This window comes from Coffea eugenioides, chromosome 8 (assembly GCF_003713205.1).
Source record: "Coffea eugenioides isolate CCC68of chromosome 8, Ceug_1.0, whole genome shotgun sequence".
Taxonomy (NCBI): domain Eukaryota; kingdom Viridiplantae; phylum Streptophyta; class Magnoliopsida; order Gentianales; family Rubiaceae; genus Coffea; species Coffea eugenioides.
In genome coordinates this window covers 6,215,536-6,236,249 of record NC_040042.1, presented here as the reverse complement: position 1 = coordinate 6,236,249, position 20,714 = coordinate 6,215,536, and the positions used below count along the sequence as shown (strand labels likewise).

General features: G+C 34.3%; 1 protein-coding gene across 1 annotated transcript; it reads left to right on the top strand.

Annotated features, from left to right (window-relative positions):
- The first annotated feature begins 9,211 nt into the window (after positions 1-9,211).
- Positions 9,212-12,004, top strand: LOC113780085 (disease resistance protein RPM1-like). The gene has a single exon (XM_027325904.1). It carries the CDS (start codon positions 9,212-9,214, stop codon positions 12,002-12,004), a length of 2,793 nt encoding a protein of 930 aa, XP_027181705.1.
- Positions 12,005-20,714: the final 8,710 nt, after the last annotated feature.

Sequence of the window (20,714 nt, the reverse complement as noted above, 5' to 3'; positions counted from 1 at the left end):
ATATAAGGGAAAATATGGGGGACGAGATATACATATATAAGGGAAGTGTCATGCGATATGGTGAAAGAGGCGCTAAAAAGTAAAGATATGCATGAGATGAAGTGATCACACAATCATGATCTAACGCGCGAAGGGCTCCTAAGGGCTAGCGTTGGACTAACCCACATCTACGCTCTCTCACAAGCATTGGACTTGCAAGAGCTTGAGGGGACAACCATGACTAGCATTGGACTAGTCACGATTACGTGCATTTGCATCCATCATACACATAAATAAGTAATGTGCATAATTAAAGCAAGTAGACATGTGAGCACGTAATTCACATAACACATAACACATAAGCATGCATATCTAGATGCCAAACCCTAAGAAAGCAATTAAACACATAGCACATACGCATGCAAATCACACAAAGTAAAAAGAAAGCGAATAAAACCCTAGCTATTACATTTGAGGGGGGGCCTACTACAATCTAACGGGGGAAATGAAAATAAATAAAATAAAATAAACCTAACTATTACAACTTGGCATTTAAATGCCTCAAAATAATTACATTAGAAGAAAATGGGATTAAAAAACAAACAATGTAGACAAAAATAAAATAAACAAAAACGCAATAAAACATGCAAAATTCACGAAAAAGAACATAGGAGCACATTGGAAAATGAAATCAAGGAGATAGAGATTACCTCCCTTGAAGTTGGAGCTCTAACGGAGTGAAATCACTTATTTACCCTCCAAAATAATAAAAGAGTCAAGGCATCACTTTAATCAAGAAATAATCACATGAAATGGGGATGAGCATGAAATTGAATCATTCAAACCATTCAAATAAACTAAACAACTCATATTCATCAAGTTGAAACCAACAAGGACCCAATTGAAACCATTAAAGAAGTTAAAGGGGCCAATTGCAAAAATGAATCAATCACTCAAGTCCAATTAAAATATTTTGGAAAACTTCAAAGGCCCATAAGTGATGAAAAGGTCAAGTAATGGTTCAGATTGCAATTATTTTAGGACCTAATTGCAAGAAAATGGAACATAATTGGGCTTGTGCAACATAAGTAGAAGCTAAGGGGATTAAAGTGTAATTTTCCCTTCTTGTTCATGCATGCAACTACGTAGAAGGCTTAAACTTCTGCAACTAAAAAAATGAAGCTTGCTGCCTTTTGTTTCCAAGCTTGCAGCAATTTTCCAGCCGCGACTCCATCCGTTTCATCATGCAAACAGGTTTATCAAATACCAGGATTCTACCTATCCATCATCGACTAAACATGCAACTTCATTGCAGGATTGAAACAAAGAAATGGAGCTGACCATCAAGGATAAAAAGTAAACAGCAAAATAAGGAAGAAGAAAAAGTGCAGCAGTGGTTTTCATAACAGCAAAACAAAGGTGCAGCCAAATATTTTTATGCCCTTGAAAAACTAGAATCTGATCATGATGAAACAATCATTCACCAACTGATAAACTTTGATGCTATAAATGCGAGACATGAAAGCATGAAGAACAGGAATGTGGACTTCAGGAGTTGCGAACCGTGGCAACATCTTGACAACAATGATTCCAGCTAATCATGGAACTCACGGTTTTGCAGCAATTCAACTTTGATCATGTTCTTAACTGGCATATGGACAACACAATCCGAACACCAAGAGACAACAGGTCACAGCAAGAGTGATAAAATCATGAAGCTTTGAAACTTCACAACTTCCAGTCACAAACGCAGCCAATGTGACTTGAACATCTACCAAGACTCGACCAGAAAAACAAGGAAAGAAAAGGTTCTGTATATATTGCTGCAATAACTCAGCTCAACAGAAATGAAATTCAACCCTCTTCACATGCAGAAACAGACATGAAGCTGAAGGTGTTAGATGGAGTATTACAAGAACAAGATAGATTCGGACTGTAAAATGCAAAATGAAGTGCAAGAAACAGCGAGAATCCTCTCTTCACTCCATGCACTTGAAGGGCCAGTGGCTAAAATGATGAAACAATCACCAACCTGCTAATAGACTTCAATACAAACTTGAATAAAAGTCATGCAAATCAGGAAGACTTTCTACTTCCTTCTTTCTTGTGGCGACTGACGAAGCTTTAAGCTTCAGCAGCTTTACCCGAAAGATGCAGTCATGCGATTGGACAAGCAAGAAGACAGCTCTAGGTGAATGCATACATAGTATACCCATTAACCAAACACTTCAAATGAAGCCTGAACCAGAACAAGTAAAAGGAAGGAGAAGGATCTATCCAGAATTTTGTGCGCCAATCTGGACGCAAGGCAATCCAAAATCCAGGCGACATGATCATCCAATATTCCTCCTATTTCTATCAAACGCAGCAATGCAACTTAACTACGAAAACAAGTCGAAGATGCCGAGGAATAAAACGAGGTAAACATGTTCACGAAAATCCCACTCAATAGCGCACAAAAACTGGCAGCTTTTTCCTCGTTCAACCACAAAAAACTTTGGTAACTAATGAAAAACTTCGAATTTTTAGTGATTATCTCTGACAAGCACATGCCAAGCATTAATCTGACATGAAAGACAGCGAAATGAAAGTAACCAACCCCAAAGAAAACCCTGAGATTCAGTCACTCAAAACCCAATCCAAACAAATCCCAACTCTGGATTTAGACCTGCTAAAAGATTCTAAACACAGAACAATCAAAGCTGCAAACTTTCTGCAATTTTTTGTTCGGCCAAAACACAATCATGCAGTATAATTCAAATGAGACCTACTGATTTATTCACGTAAGCTCCAAATAGCATAACTTTATCAGCAGAGAACCATCAACTAGTCAGGGAAGCAAAAATAGAACCAGTAGACAACAAAAGGGAGCAATCGTCAACTAAAGAAAATAGCTTTTGACCATGAAAGATAAGGGTCTTACCTTAAAAACACGAAATAAGGCGTGGAATGACCAAGAAGAAGGCTCAGATGGCTCTGCCGGATCTTCAAAGGAACGCCAATAGAAAAACAATGATGATGACTCAGCCGCTCAACCCACCCCGTTGCTATTCTGTCGGTTCCTCTCGGTTTCCCTTTGTTTTTCCTCTCTTGGTCCCCTTTTCCTCGGTCTTTCTATCTCTCGCTCAGCTTTCTTTCCCGTTCTTCTTCGCTCTCTCGCTCACCCTTTTCACTCTCCCTCTGCCCTCTGTTTCAGCCGTCACTCCTTCCTCTCAAACCTCTAAACCCTTAGCTCCCTTTTTATGCCAGACTCTATCCCTAAAAACCTCATCTCGATGGTTCATAAATAGCTTCAGGCCACCGTTTCTCTCTCAGCCATCGGATTGGCCTCAACTTCTAAATTATTTTCGGGCTTGTCGATGAAAGCCAGGTGTAATAGTACTAACATGATCGAAGGGAGCTAAAAAAAATAAGGAAAACAGCTGAAAAAATGCAGCTGCCAACTTGCGACTTTATTTTCTGCTAATATGATATCACGGAGAAGCAGCGAGCGTGCCTAGCACACGCGCGTGAGTCTCTTTTTTTTTTTTATGAACTAACATTTAATTTAAGTGAACAAACAATGTTAACTTATAATTGCAACAAAATCCTATAATTGAATCTAAAAAATTAAGGTATATATATTTTTTTTTGTGAACAAAAATTTTTTTCGACAAATTCTAATAAAATTAAGAGACTAATGAACAAAAATCATTTAATAATCATTATTTAATCTATAAAAGTAAGAATAATAAATAAATGAAATATAAATAAATAAAATAAAAATGTCTAAAAACAAAAACCATTAGATTAATAAGTAAACCTGAATAAATATCAATAAAAATAAATAAATGATAAATGAAGCTAAATTTGGTGACTACAGTCATTTGTCCAGAGATTTCTTATTGTGAATGAAGAGTATATCATTTTTTTCTTTGCTTCAGAATCTCACAGGCTCAATACGAAATTATTTATGAATCTTATCTAGCAAGTATTTCTTACTGTCATTTTCACATGTTAGGATGGTCCCTACTGTGCTATCTTTGTGGAATGCATTTGTTGAGAATGAAGAGAAGCTGCTTACAGACAACCGCAACAGGCATCCAGTTCTTATATGCCGCAGACTTAAAGTGGTCACATACAATGGTATATAGAATCTTTGATCCGTTATGTTCATTCTCAGATACTGTTGTTTTACTAATTAAACTCACGTTATTGTAATTGTTTAACAGGAATAGCACTCTCAACAAGAAATAACTCAGTAATTGTTGTTGATCCACCTGTTGGAGATGCTAGGAGCCTAAAAAATTGGTAATCATTAATGTCAAAAAAATGTACATTTGTGATTTCAATTCCTCTGATTATTTATCTGATCTGTTCCCTGTTATTATATATGCATAGGGCATCAAGGAATGAGAAGGAATTACTTGCTCTCCGCCGTGATAAACCATACAGTAATCAATCTCCTAAAATGTTCTACGGTCCTCAACAAAAACTAACTGCTATACAAGATGTTTTGCCAATTGAAAAGGTAATTTGCAGTTGTCTTTTATTAAGTAAGTTCCCATTTCATTCTATGGCCTGCTATAAATCAGATAACACTATTCTTATCCTGAAAGGTTTTGTGGGTCAAGTGCATGTTCTCTTTTGAGCACATACTGCAAAAGTATTGGTATATGGCATGTGTAAAGTGCCGCCGTCTAACTTCAGCTGACTATGGATGCACTTATACTTGCAACCATTGTAATGAAAAACAATCTGCTTAGCCAAGGAAAGATATTTATAACAGTTTCTGAATTCCTCCAACCCTGCTGAATTTCTTGCATAAATATTTATCTTTTTTTCGCATATATCTGTTGCAGATGCCGTTTCGATATTGACCTTACTGATCAAACTGACATGATTACGGCGTCAGTTTTTGGTGAACAAGCCGAGACATTGCTTGGCTTTACTGCTTTACAAGCAATGGAATACTTCAACAAGGTTTAAATGTGTAGTTTTTTCCCTTGTTTAATTTAAGGCCTAAAACATAGGCAAAGTATGTATATCAGAGCATGCCATATCTTTACTCTAATATCTTATTATATTTTTTTGCCTTAATAGAATGAAGACCTACCTTTAGCTAGGATCCATGCAAACTTGAAGGATAAAATGTTCATAGTACAGCTTAAACCAGGAAGCACAAGAAATGATAGATCATATCAGAACTACACTGTTGTATATTATTTTGAAGAAAATGCTGAGACTGCCTCTGCTAAGAATCAGATGCATGTTGGTTCAAAAGCTGTGACTGGTTGGCTTCTTGAAGCTCTAATTTTTTATGTAGATGCGATGCTTTTGCTATAGTTGGTTCCATGTATGAAATGACTAATTTCACTGTCCTTATATTTTCCTTTTGCAGACAAGGAAAGCTCTCTTCAGAACAGTAATGATCAGGCTCCTTCTTGTGTTGCTTTAACTCCAGGAATGTATTTAAACTCTTTTGCATACTAACTCACTTTCTTAAAATAATTATTTTTACTGTCGAATTATTATTTTTTATTTTGTAGAGAAAGAAGAATTGTCATCTAAAACACGCCGTTGTCTTCTAAGCAGTTTTGATGAATCTGAGGAAACTACCCCAAAGAGGCAGCGCAACAAATAGTTGTCATCTGGCAACTGTTGCTAAGCAAGCTCTTGTTTGCTCATAAAGCTACTTATGTTATTAAACTCATCGTCCTAGACACTTTTAGTGAACTTTTACAAACTTCTAGCTTTTGTTGCCAAGCTATAGAAGTGCATTAACCTTTTCTTCTGTCAATGCATTCTGGATGGCCCTAAACCATTTATTGTTTCCAAGATTTTGTGCAATCAAGGTGAAACTACTGCTGCCTTTTACTCCATGCAGTATAGCAGTGCAGATGTCCATTAAATTCATCGGAAACATGCTTGGTTCTTTCCTTCCTTGATAAATATAACCATTTGCGCAGTTACTATTGCTCCACTCTTGGAATTTCCAGCGATGTCTTGTATGGTTTTGACAGTTTTTCCCTTCAATAACTATGCCTAACACATCTCCAGTTAGGTTAAAGGTCTGGCACCATAAAGATAGACACAAATGCTACCATTTTAGCAACCGCCATTCATTACGGTTTTGAAAATTTATTCCTAAGTACTTCCATCTACCCACTGTATTTATTCTCTTCTTGTTAGTCTGTGATTAAATCCAAAAAACTCCCCCAGCATATAAGGACATACAGATGTCTGACCAGCTATCCTTTACAAACTCGCCTCTTAGCATTTCCCCCGCACACTTTCTTCCTATTGTGCTTCCTAACGAGCCAATGACCACGCCAAAAAATCCTTTCAAGAAATGGCTAGCCATTCCCCATGACAGCAAGACTAGGTTCTTTCTCTGTACTTTCAACAACACAAGGATCCATGCTGCAACAATGGTTGAAAATCCTGGGGGACAGAACATATGTTATATCAAAAATAAATTCCTTGTGGTTTATCCGCAGATTCTAAGCCACACAGGAGAACCATCTTTATATTCGTTTCGCTCCATTACCCACTGGCTGCAGAACATAATCAACCTTGCACCTGAAGCTTTTGCAGCCACTGGTATACTCATATCTTGCATCTTCTATATTTATTGCTTGAAGTATCTTTTGTGTCTCATGTTATAACCTTGTCTATAGATACAACCATCACTTCCCTTGAAAGCATACCGGTCGGGCGACCATGGTGTTTTGTTCTTTTCTGCTCAAATAGAACCAAACAGGTTGGTTAATAAAAATAAATCTGTTTTTCAATTATTCGTTTCCCACATAATAAATTTAACTCTATTGGTTTTCCCTTCTATAGAAAATCTCTGCTGATCTTTTTTATTCGATTGGATTCCAAGATGCCATAACAATTAAAGTATATCATGGCATACGCCCCTGGAATATTAAAATTAAAGATGGTTACTTTGAAGAAGGTTGGGAACTGTACTGTACCAAGAATTTGATCCACGAGAATGACATGGCCTTCTTGAGAATCAAGGGAAATTTATCCTATGATTCCATGGCTTTCTGCACTTCCCAATCACATATTCTCATACAATGGACACTTCCTTTGCCTATGCTTTCAAACATTACATCCAATGTTGAAGCATCTGGTTTCTTGTTCAGACACCAGCCCTGTTCATGTACTATCACCTCCTCCATAAATCAGTTCCTACAGCACGATTGGACATCATTTGTTTCTTTCTACCAGTTTTATACAAGTCATTCTAAGCACAACTTGGTAAGTGCTTTCCTTTATACAATTTATTTACAACTGCATTTTTTACTGATCTAAAACATTTTTTTTTTCTAAACTAGGCCCTTCCACAATATGCTGCCCTTCGACTACATGAAAACACAACACCAACAGTAATTCTTACAAGCGGCTATGAAACATATTGCATTGGCATGAAACAAAGATCCCTCGACAAAAATTGGGCCACTTTCGCAGTCAAACATGCTCTTTGCCCCGGAGACAAATTGCTTTTTATTCCACAATCAGCCACCTCTTTTGCTGTTATCATATTCAACAAAAAAGGCATTGAAAAGCTATATCCGTGGCATTTTAATTTCACTGTTCATCTAACTTAGCCCATATTAGGTTACGAAGTGCTGCGCCAATCTTTGAGAATAAATTGTAGTTCTGTATCTGGCTCTATTTTAAAGAACTTTCTTTCTACGGAAATTGTTTCCATCATAAATCTTATTTTATTCGGCTCCACTCTTCCTAAAAGTCCTGTATGTTGCTGCTTATTTTGTGCTCTTGTGTAATCTCATACCAAAAAAAAAAACGAACATTAGCCTAAAGTCATATATTTCGTCCTTACTTTCCTTTCCAATATATGTTGCTGGGCATGAGTCTCTTTCATATACCACGGCGCTAGCGGGTTTATGTTCCCAGTACTAACAAAAGCTGAAATAAATGGCTAGGAACCGACTTCTTACCCAAAACCTATGGTATACCACTTCTAGTTTATGCAAACACGCGAAAAAGATGACTTTATTACAAAAAACAACACTTCAGCCACCGTAAGTTTATTGGACCAAGTTGAGTAATAAAGTTGCCCTACTGGCCATTTGGCCATAGTATAACCATTAAAGGTGCATGTTGGAAGTCAGGGTTCAATTCCCTGCCTCTCCAATTTGCAAATTTGTGCGGTCTTAATGACCTTTATCCGATTGGTTGTTAATCAAACCCCTCTTCCTTAGATAGGCTAGATCTATAAATTCGTGCATGAATAGTATGAACATATTTGAATGTTATGGAACTAAAAAAAACGGATAAATTTACTATAATTTTCGAGGACTATACTACATATATACCAATTTTAAATTTATTTTTGTGTATGAGGCGTTAAATTTATTAAAATTTTTATCACTTTATCACTTAAATATGTATAAATCTACCGTTTTTATATATATGTCACTGTTATTTTATATATCATTCAAAAAGTATGTCATTATCCTTACTCAAATTTTAAAATTTTTTGAAAAAAACTGAAGTATAATTCATGAAGCATAATACGTTAAATGTTTATTACGTGTTATATATGATTAATTGAAAAGTATAAGTATTTTTTAGAATATTTTTAAAATATATGAAATATGAAAATTTTTTTGAATGAAACATACGAACGCGTGTTATATCGATATAATACAAGTATTTACTGACTATGAATTGGATACAGAAATTTTAGATTGTACTCCTTCAAGGCCAAAATAAAAAAAGGGATTGACGTTTATTGTGAATTTTGATATCTAGGTCTACATATTCGGTCTTTTTTTTTCTAAATTTTGATTTACTCATCTTGATTTTCATGTTAAAATCAATTGGGGCTAGCAAGAAAGGAACAACCATCGAAAGAGCAATTCGGGTCCGGGATATAATAAGGGAAAAAACGACTGGGTAAGTGAAGTCCAGATTCCACTCATTCAGCTGCCACTTACCCACCATGGAGCCCAATAATGAAAAAGAAAGTTTGATTTGTTGAATTCAACGACTCTATCTATTATTACTGACTCCATATTCTACGGACAACTTCAATTCAGGCCCCGCAAACCACAGAAAGGAAGGGACGGCTTTCCTCAACATGATCTTGATATTTCACAGGCTAGTTACTTACCCTCCCTTTGCAGCAGAGAACCAGCATATTTCTTTTTTGCCAATTTCAGTTTCTCGTTGATTGTTTGGTAGAAAACGAGTTCCCGTGATTTAACTGAGGAATATGGCCGAGAGTGTTGTAGGCTTTCTAATTAAGCAGCTCTCCACCTTACTTTCCCAAGAGAGCACGCTTTTGGGTGGACTTCGACCAGATGTTCAGTTCATCAAAGATGAACTCGGCAGCATGAAAGCTTTCCTCAGACAAGCTGAAGCAAAGGAGGACGATGACTCCCAACTCCAAGAATGGGTAAAGCAGGTTCGAGAAGTTGCTTATGATACAGAGGACGTTCTCGATGATTTTGCCTTCCGCTTTGCTCGTGGTGATGCAGATGGATTCTTTGGCCGTGTTGGCAAGATCTACAACTCGATTAAAAATCTGAAAGCCCGGCATCGGATTTCTTTGGAGATAAAAGATATCAAGGCCAGAGTTGTAGAGATTTCTGCAAGGCATCAGAGGTACCAGTCTCTGTATGGTACTCAAGAAATAGGCTCCAGCTCTTCGCACGTGGCAAACACAGATTGTGATATTCGTGACCAAGCACTGCTGATTGAAGAAGCTAAACTTGTTGGCATCGATCAGCCCAAAAAAGAGCTCATCTCCAAAATTCTTGATGACCATTCCCACTTGAAACTAGTTTCAGTGGTGGGAATGGGGGGACTCGGTAAAACCACCCTGGCGAAAAAGGTCTACGATGATGCTGCAGTGAAGAAACAATTTCAGAGCCATGCCTGGATAACTGTTTCTCAAAATTTTCAGTTCAATGTCATCATCAAGGACTTGATTCAACAATTGTGCGAGGAAATCAGACAGCCGCTGCCTCCGCAAGTGGAATCCATGAATGGTATTAGGCTGAGTGAATTTGTCAGAGACTTCCTCAAAGAAAGAAGGTACATCCTTGTGCTTGATGATGTGTGGAGTCTAAATGCTTGGGAAACTATCAAATATGTATTGCCTGACTGTAATACTGCTAGTCGTGTTGTATTGACGACACGAATAGCCGATGTAGCTTCTTCGTCTTGTTTGGCATCCCATGACTTGGTCCATGAGATGAAGCCTCTCTCTTATGAAGATTCTTGGACTCTTTTTTGCAATAGAACATTTCAGAGTAATAGCTGTCCTCCAAATCTAGAAGAAGTTTCTAGAAAAATACTGAAAAAATGTGAGGGCCTACCACTTGGAATTGTAACAATGGGTGGTGTTTTGGCTTTGAAGGACAAGGATAAGATAGATGAATGGGAGATGATTCTTTGTGGCTTTGACATTGAGGTAGATGGTAGCGGTAAGCTTGAAAGAATTAGAAGGATACTCTTACTTAGCTACAATGATTTGCCTCACCATCTCAAAAGCTGCCTATTATACTTAAGCATCTATCCTGAAGATTATCCAATTAAGAGAATAGATATATATAATATACTTGATACATGGATAGCACTAGGATTTATAGAAGAGAAAGAAGGAATGACAGCCACTGATATTGCTAAGAGGAATCTAAAAGAACTCATCAACAGAAGTTTAATTCAAGTTAAGGGCACAAGGCATAATGGCATATTGAAGGAATGTGGTATTCATGATTTTCTGCGTGAAATGATTGTTTCAAAATCTAAAGAGCAGAGCTTCACAACCGTATCCACTGGATATTGCACAAGATGGCCTGACAAAGTTCGACACCTAGCAATTCATAACTTCACTGATAATCCTCCACAAGGCTTCAACAGCTTGAAGAGTCTTCGATCCTTGAGAACATTCGAGTATGAAGATCCTCTCACAACTTCATTTTTGTCCAAGTTTTTATGTGGTGGTCCCAAGTTCCTAAAGGTTTTAAATTTAAGGGAAGCTGAATTGGACAACATCCCAAAGGAAGTTTTCAAACTATTTCATCTCGAGTATCTGGATCTAAGTGACACCAGAGTTAAAATAATTCCAAAATCTATTGGGCAGCTTCAAAACCTAGAAGCTTTAATTCTGACTGGAACCACTATAACGGAGTTGCCCGTGGAAATTCTAAAGCTAAGAAGACTCCGTTCCCTTGCTGTAGGCAGAAAGGGTGATTATTCAAATAACTATGCAATTTGGGGCTTTAAATCTCCGGATGGAATTGGAAAGCTTATTTCCTTGGAGAGTTTGGCATTTATAGAAGCAAACAGTGGTAAAATAGTAATGGAGATTGGGAAGCTCATTCAGTTGCGGCAATTATGGATCACAAAGCTGAGGAGAGAAGATGGAAAGGAGTTGGTCTCCTCCCTCTCGAGGCTAACCAACCTTCAAGAGTTATACATCAGCTCTATTAAAGAAGAGGAGACCCTTGATCTCCAACATTCCATCTCTCCAAGACTTGGATTTCTTGTAAGGATTTTATTGGATGGGCGTTTAGAGGGAGTACCAGAATGGATAATATCACTTCAATCCTTGAGCACTTTATCCTTGTACAATAGTGAGTTGAGTGAAGATGAGAATGCAATAGACTGCCTTGGACGCTTGCCCAATCTGGTAGACCTTATTCTCCATCGTGCTTATGAAGGGGAGACATTGTGCTTTAAGGCTGGAAGATTCCCAAAACTCCAGAGATTACAGCTTGGGCAATTAAAAAGACTGAAATGGGTAAGAGTGGAAGAGGAATCGTTATCCAGTCTCCAACAGTTTCTTATTGTTGGTTGCAAGCTTATGGAGGGCCTGCCTTTGGGCCTCCAAAACTTGACCGAGCTTAAATTTCTTGGATTTTATGACATGTCTGATGAGCTAATCCGCAAAGTACATAATTTGGATAAACAAAGTGAAGATTATCAGACAATTTCTCATATCTCTCAAGTTTGCACTGGACATTGGATAAATGGTGAATGGAAAGAAGAGTTCCTCTAAGAAAAGATAGGTAAAGGACAATCTGTTGCAGTCATGAACATTTAAATTATGGTGTTTGTTGTCAATACTTTTTCCTACTTCTTATCCTTGTAATAAAATCATGACTCTGGATTGCTATTCAACCACAATTAGTTCCTTAGATAGTTAGATATATATGTGTGTGTGTGTATGTGTGTGTTTCTACATGTATGAAGATTTGGTTTGTACAATTATCTTGATTCTTGGTTAAGAATGTTTTGGTTTAGTAAAAAGATATAAAGACAAGTAGCATCTAAACATTGTGGGATTGCTTGTTACAACAATTGCAAGTTCGATTTTCCCTCTTCTATAATTGAAAATGGGGAATAAATTAGTAATATGGATAAATTTTCATTAGGATTAGGGAAACCTCGCAAATTCATAAAGGGTATATACATTATTTCCTAAACTTCTACAGAATTTGTGGTGAGGTTTTCCTTTTTGATTTATTACTAAATACTTTTTTTTTCCTTGTGGCTTTCTTTTATTTTGAAACAGTGTCCTAGCGTCATTCTTTGGATTAGGACCCCGAATTTATACTTGATGGATTAAGCAGAAAAATAAAATATTTTGGAAAATGTGAGAACCTATATTTATCATTTTTCCTAATAATAGATTATTAAGTATTTTAAAGTCCAAAAAGATAGTGAGATTACTGAGATTTTCAAATTGTTTCAGTAGTTGATTTGGCCAATCCTAGTGGGAGATTAGGCATTGAGTTCACATTCAGTCTTTAATTTAATCTCAATATTTGACTTACAGTCTTTGATGTCACTTATATTTTCAGGAAAAAAAAATTAGTTGTGGCCTTCTTACTTTTTCCTACTTCTTATCTTTCTAATAAAGGCTGACTCTGGATTGTTGTTCAACCACATTTAGTCCTTAGATATGTATGTGTTTTCGAACCACAATAGGATTAAAAAAAAAAAAAAGCAATCCTTGAAAATGCAAAAAATGCAACAATTGCTTTTGAACCTTGCTCCAACTCATTATTGTCTGCTTTGCATTATTTTGAAGCCTGGAACCCGGCAATTGCATCAACAGAGTCTTGCCCAACCCCACCACTTGCAGATTCCCATCTATAAAATATGGTGTATTATTGCACAAATTGGCTTCCTCGTAAGTTCAGGGCATCTTGTGATTAATTTATTGATTTCCTTCAATTCGGTTTTTAGCTCTTTTGTCCAAAAGGATGATGATTCTTGTGAGCTCGAGGCATCTTGTGATTAATTTACTGATCTTCTTCGTTTTGTTTCTAGCTCTTCTGCCGTGAAGGGCACTTTCAAGGCTGGTGCCAGCTTTCTACCTACCATTGACTTTTATTGGTCAACATGGTGTACCTTGTAAATTACAAATATTTATATTTCTCAAAAGGGTAAATTCTGTAGTGTAATCGGATAATTCAAGTCAGGTGTGGAAAGTAAAGCATATGGCAAAGAAGGCAGCACGTTGCAACCTGACATATACGGACCAAGAAGGGAATATTTCTACAAAAGCAAGTGGTGACCTATAACCGGGGTTTGGAAATGTTGTCTACTGTAGAAGCTGAAAATGTGTTGGGGTGTCACGGAATTAACATAAATATAAAGGGCCTAAGAATAAAACACCGAAAAGGAAGCGTAAGCAGTACTAAACACAGCCATGCTTGGCTTTGAAACAACATATGGTCATTAATGAATAAGGAGTTGAGGGCCTTTAAGAAGTGAAACTTAAGAAAATAAATGTTTGAAATATTAAGTTTTTTAATTATCTAATTTATTTTGATTATAGACGTTTTAATATATAGTCATTTGGAGGACTTCTATAGCTGAAGTATTGAATCCTTTTTGGACTTTTAATAAATTTGAGTTGTTTTTCTTTTGATTTCTCACTTTTCTAACAACTTTTATCTAATCTACTAAATTTGAATTATTAAAATTGATTTTAATTGTTATATTAGTAAAATATTAACATTTGTGAAAACTGGATTTGTGGGAAGACAGATTGTTGCCCTTTTCACATTTAATTGAATACAAATATCTCTACTTTACATAAAGCGTCCAAGGCTGAGAAACAGTGAATTCCAATTGATTCTCCCGATTATGGGCATTACATTAACAAAATATTATCTATTTATAGGCATTTTACTCTGAATCATTACATTTATGTAAAATACATAAATATTTGTAACTAAAATTGAAAAACTGTTATACTAATATTTTTACGAAAGGAAAATTGATTGTCCTGTATTTAACATAAACTGATTTTTGTGAAAGCAAAAAACATATTACCCATAACATACCTGCTCTTTATGGTTTTTTGCATTACATCAATAAAATATTAGCTATTTATGGGCATTTTACTCTGAATCATTATATTTATATAAAATACATAAATGCTTGTAACTAAAATTGAACAAGTGTTACACTAATATTTTTACGAAAGAAAAACTAGTAAATTTTGTATTTAACAAATTTTAAATATTTGAAAGTAAAAAAGTTGTGCCCATAACATACCAGCTCTTTATGAGTTTTTTGCATTACATCAACAAAATACTAACTATTTATGGATATTTTACTCTGAATCATTACATTTATGTAAAATACATAAATGTTTGTAACTAAAATTGAAAAAGTATTATACTTATACTTTTACGAAAGGAAAACTAGTAGATTTTGCATTTAACAAATTTTAAATATGTGAAAGTAAAAAAGATTGCGCCCATAACATACCAACTCTTTATGGATTGTTTTGCATTACATCAACAAAATACTAGCTATTTATGGGCATTTTACTCTGAATCACTACATTTATGTAAAATACATAAATGTTTGTAACTAAAATTGAAAAAGTGAAACACTTATATTTTTACAAAAAAGAAACTGGTAAAATTTGTATTTAACATAAATTTAATATGTTAAAGCAATATTAAAGGTGATTTCATTAGTTACTTAATTTGTTGGTAAGAAACAAGGTTTCTTTTGCAAAATTTGTTCATTAGATTTTTTCAAATAATTAAGATATAAAGGTGAATTTTCACAATCTTTTGTTAGCAATAGACCCCAATTTCCTCCTAGGCAGTGACGAAGCCAAGATTTTTTCCTTGGGGGGAGGGCCAAAATGATTGACAAATAAAATTATTTTAATATGTTATGTTCAAAATAATTTTCATCTATTTAAATATATGGCATCCTAAAATATCAAATATTAACTTTAATTATAAAGGTATGTCTATTTAATAAATATGTAGTATAGTCATAACTAAAATTAAGACAAGAAATAACATTTGATTAAATATCTTATAAGAAAAAATGCACTTTTCATCCTCAAAGTTTGGGTGGTTGGCCAATTTCATCCTCAAAGTTTCACCCCAAACATATTGCATCCTCAAAGTTTCGTAATTTTGGCCAATTAAGGACAATTGACGGGAAATGAAGAATTGATCGTTAGAACCAACGATTTTACCCAACAAAAAATGGGTAAAACCGAATAGAACCATTTTTAACGGAATAATTGCAACGGACAAAAAACTCAATTCTTCTCCTTCTTCGCTCTGTCTTTCTGCAACCTCAAATTTTTTTTGCCAATCTCTGGAGTTTTAACGACCGTTATACAACTTTCAAAACAAATAAATTTATTCTAAATTTTTATTTGGGATTATTTCATAAACCAAATCGCGGCCACTTTGTGTAAAGTATCACTTTCCCATAAAAGACTAGCTCTTTATGGCTTTCCTCTATTATAAGAACAGGGTACCCATTTTTTATAACTAAATTTATTTATCAAATAAAATAAAAATAAATTCATTTTCTAATAAAAGACCAGCTCTTTATGGCTTTCCTCCATTATAAGAACAGAGTACCCATTTTCTCATAAATAAATTTATTTATCAGATAAAATAAAAATAAATCTATTTTTCAATAAAAGACCAGCTCTTTATGACTTTCCTCCATTATAAGAACAGAGTACCCATTTTTCCATAAATAAATTTATTTATCGGATAAAATAAAAATAAACCCGTTTTTCAATAAAAGACCAACTCTTTATGACTTTCCTCCATTTTAAGAACAGAGTACCCATTTTTCCATAAACAAATTTATTTATCAGATAAAATAAAAATAAACCCGTTTTTTCAATAAAACACCAGCTCTTTATGACTTTCCTCCATTATAAGAACAGAGTACCCATTTTGAAAGCAAAAAGGAATTTGTTATCGGATAAAATAAAAATAAACTCATTTTTCAATAAAATACCAACTCTTTATGACTTTTCTCCATTATAAGAAAAGAGTGCCTATTTTGTCATAAATAAGTAACTTCTTTAATTAGAAACCATCGACCCCTTACCAAAGACGATCAAATGCAACTAAGCTACTTTTTTTTCAACCATTTTTTTAGCAAGAGGTATCATTAATGTCAATATTGAGATATAGCAAAATTTTATACGAAATAACAAACCAATTTGTCATTACAAATACAAAACAAGCAACAATATATTACAACCAATACTATCAACAGTACAAAGCACAAAGATACTCAAATCAAATCCTAATTAGGATTAATATGTACAACCAAAATTGCCAGGGATAACAAATGCTAAGATAGACCCTATGCCGATATACAATGAGTATCATGTTTGCATTAATTGGCAAAGTCCATAATCGAAGTAGCTTGTAAGAGCTTCATAGCCAGGTTTACTACAATCCACCATCAACCTACAGAGTCCAATGGAAAAAAAAATTATTAAACAGAAATTTACATTGGTAGTTAGATAAATTAAACCTGCATTAGCCTACATATATCAACTAAGACATTGATCCTCATATTGTTGCATGAAAAGAAATGAAAATGAGGGACTTTTAGAAGAAATGCTAAGGATCACTTTTATTAACCACAAGTACAAAATGTGAACTGAATTTCAAACTACAAGTTGGTAGCATGTACTTAAGATGAAGAAATCATTATGACCCCAATTGACATGAAACCAATTGTAAAGTAACGCCAAGGCTGTTTCCTTTAACACAAAAATAGTAAATGCATTCACCCATTGTAGCTCATTCAAAATTGAGAAGTAGCTAAGCAAGCGTAACATTCGGACTTGGAAAGCATGAAATGAACTTGGAAAAAGGAATTAGATTTTACGGCCAACAAGGCTTCCAAGGTGCAAATAGCCAATGAGATCCTTTTTTTCTAATCCTTATTATTTTTGTCCAGTATGTTCACTTAAAAGAAAACTATATTCTATTTACTAGATCTTTAGTTAAGAAATAAACAAAAAATTAAATCATCAAAAAGCAAAAAGACCAAAGGCATTAAAACTTGCACAAACATTCAGGAGGAGGAGAAGTTATCACCTAAGAGAATCACATGCAGCGCAATGAAAGCATTAGAATTAGCCCAAAGGAAGGGAAAAAATATGCTTCACGAATGGTCCTACAACACCGAAACACAAAACAATAGATAATGATGAACCACCACTAACCAGTCCAAAGACAAGCAAAATCACTTACACCATCAATCCTAATCACCAACCGGAGTAGAAAATCATCCAAAATTTCAGTTAAGTCACCGAATAAATAAGGCTTAAATCTTAGAACACGTCATAATCAGTGTTTAGCATTCAAAAATTGTGTAAGATACAGGGCGTTTGGGACAACAAAAGGGGACAATTAGGGCTGGGCAACGAGAGGTACGGAGGAATGGAAGCGAGAGTGGTAAAGAGAGGAGATTGAACAATACGACAAAGCAGGGGAAAAATCAAATCGTGGAAGGAAGAATTCTAGTATGAAAATATGTTGGAAACTACCTGAAATCTTAGATCTGAAATTTTGACAGGCCGTTTTCATTTTGCCTTCCAGTAAGACCCCTTTCTCTACTCCAACTGAGATGCCCATTCACTCTAATCCATTGAAGTAGAAGCCTACAATTTCAAAAAATTTATCTTGCGATTGTTAAATTGACCAAAAATGCAAGAAAAAAGCAATTGACAAAACAGAGATGAAAATAACATATTTGCTTAAAAAACCTACACCATCGCTTTTCCTTGAAGTCGCCATTGCATCGGAAGGGTCTTTAAAGTGTGTCCATGATTGTATAAATTCAGATTTGGATGCTAGAGAGGAAGAGGGGAACCATATGTCTACGGGAAACTGAAATTGATAGAGAGGGAAAGAGAGATAGAAGGAGAAAGGTGCAGGGGAGGTTGCGATTGAACTTTCAAGGGCTCTGATCTGATAACAATATTTGGGAAAGTAGCCTTGCAAGTATGGAAGGCTTGGAATTCATGTGGTGCTACGCTTGACAAGTGTTGTGCCAGGAATGGTTGAAAAATTTTCAATGCGCAGCTCTGCTAAAAATTGGAAAGGAGCAAAATTTTAAAATTTTCACAAAAAAAGCACCCTTGATTTCTCACCAATAACATAGAAACTTTGGCCCACTAGAATCAGTATTTGGAGGGAAGCTTTCCCGCACTCCTTTTGGCAAGAATTTTAAGCGAGAAAAGTCCTTGCCCTCGCAGAGTATATGATGGCTCCAATTTTTGGTGAGGTATTGACCTTTTTCTTGCTATAAGCCTCTTAATAGCGTCAAGCTTTCTAGTATATGATGGCTCCAATTTTTGGTGAGGTATTGACCTTTTTCTTGCTATAAGCCTCTTAATAGCGTCAAGCTTTCTACTTCTTGCTAAAGTTGTTGTCGCTAATACCCTTTTTTGTTGTAGTGAACGGAGGAAAGTCATAAAGAACTGGTATTTTATTGAAAAATATATTTATTTTTTCATCCGATAAATAAATTTATTTATGAAAAAATGGGTACTCTGTTCTTATAATAGAGGAAAACTATAAAGAGCTGGTGCTTTATTGAAAAATGGGTTCATTTTTATTTTATTCGATAAATAATTTTTTTTTAGAAAAATGGGTACTATATTCTTATAATGGAGGAAAGTCATAAAGAACTGATTTTTTATTGAAAAAAGAATTTATTTTTATTTTATCCGATAAACAAATTTGTTTATGGCAAAATGGATACTCTTTTCTTATAAGGGAGGAAAGCCATAAAGAGCTGATGTTTTATTGAGAAACGGGTTTATTTTTATTTTTTTGATAAATAAATTTTTTTATTCGATAAATAAATTTGTTTATGGCAAAATGGGTACATGGTTCTTATAATAGAGGAAAGACATAAAGAGTTAGGATTTTATTGAAAAACGGGTTTATTTCTATTTTATCCGATAAATAATTTTTTTTTAGGAATAGGGGTACTCTGTTCTTATAATGGAGAAAAGCCATAAAGAGTTGATTTTTTATTGGAAAGCGGGTTTATTACAATTTTATTCCAGCCAACTGTGACCCATTTTTCCACTAACCTAAGTTAGACAAACTAAATCATTGAGTTCGTTAACCACAGTCAAAATTACACAGAAGCAGCTGACTCAAATCACTCAATCCTTTATGGCTTATACCAAATCAATACTAGGAAGCTTATTTGAAATAACAATAAAATATTTTATAAATGATTAAAACTTAGTACATTAGTTAGTAAGTACTCGTAACATACTTGTATAATGCATGATTATATGTATAATTTAATATTCTTTTGCACTTATATATTTTAAAATATTGTGTGAAAAATATTTTGACCTTTCACATAACCTTAGAAAATAATAAAATTTTATCGTATTATAAAATAATAATTTTATCTTATTATATTCATAGGTGTTAAATTATAAAAATTGTGATATAGAAACAAGTGATATTCTACATGTAACTAGGAAGATTTGTTGTTATTGTTATCCAAACTTTCAAACTTTTAAAAAATTTAAAATGATCACAAACTTATGATAAGACAAAATTTTATTACATATTTTACAAAACCACTTTTCATAGTATTTTAAAATATATAAATACAGAAAAATGTTAAATTATACCTATAATCATTTATTATACAGGTATATTATGAGTACTTACTAACTAAGGTTTATCCCCACATTTGTATAGTTTGTTGTGACAACCAGGTTTATCCCCACATTTGTTTGAGTTTTGATTACAATGGATATAACCTATTCCCTCCAAACCCCAAATTTTGAATTATAACATTCAACCAAAACATGCTCAAACTCTCAAGCTCGGTCATACAAGGACAGCTAGTGTGAATATCCGTGCTACGCACGGCGCTTACATTATTAAAATAAATTAAAAGATTATACCATTTTAATTTGAAAAAAGTTAAAAAAATTATACCAACATAATTAAAATTTAAGATTTGTCTAACAATAGTTCAAAGTATGACAAAAACTGTAAATCATTCAAGAATTGTGTTTTTGCGGAAGATGCATCTTAAAATAATAATATTAATTTATATTAGAAAATGAATGATATATGGATAGAAATAAATATAATTGCATTTTTTTATTTTAAAATGAAATACTTACCAACATTATGCATTCGATTTGATAATCTTGTACAAAGGTGCGAACATTTTTTACACCAATCAACCTTTAGTATGAAATTTAATATTAGTAGTTTAATTAATTCTATTGAATTTTGAAGAATTCGTACTACAAAAAAAGTTCAGCAAGACTTGTATTTTTTTTGAAGTGATTTGTTGAATCTTTTTAAAATATTTCATTGGGATCACTATGGTGTGAGATTTGCTTTGTGATCAATTTTTTTTTTTCTTTGTAATTTTGCAGGTTTGAAATTAAGATGCCATTGAAA

Excerpts from the sequence above, each read along its gene's own strand:
- LOC113780085 (XM_027325904.1), top strand. The coding sequence starts at position 9,212 with ATGGCCGAGAGTGTTGTAGGCTTTCTAATTAAGCAGCTCTCCACCTTA.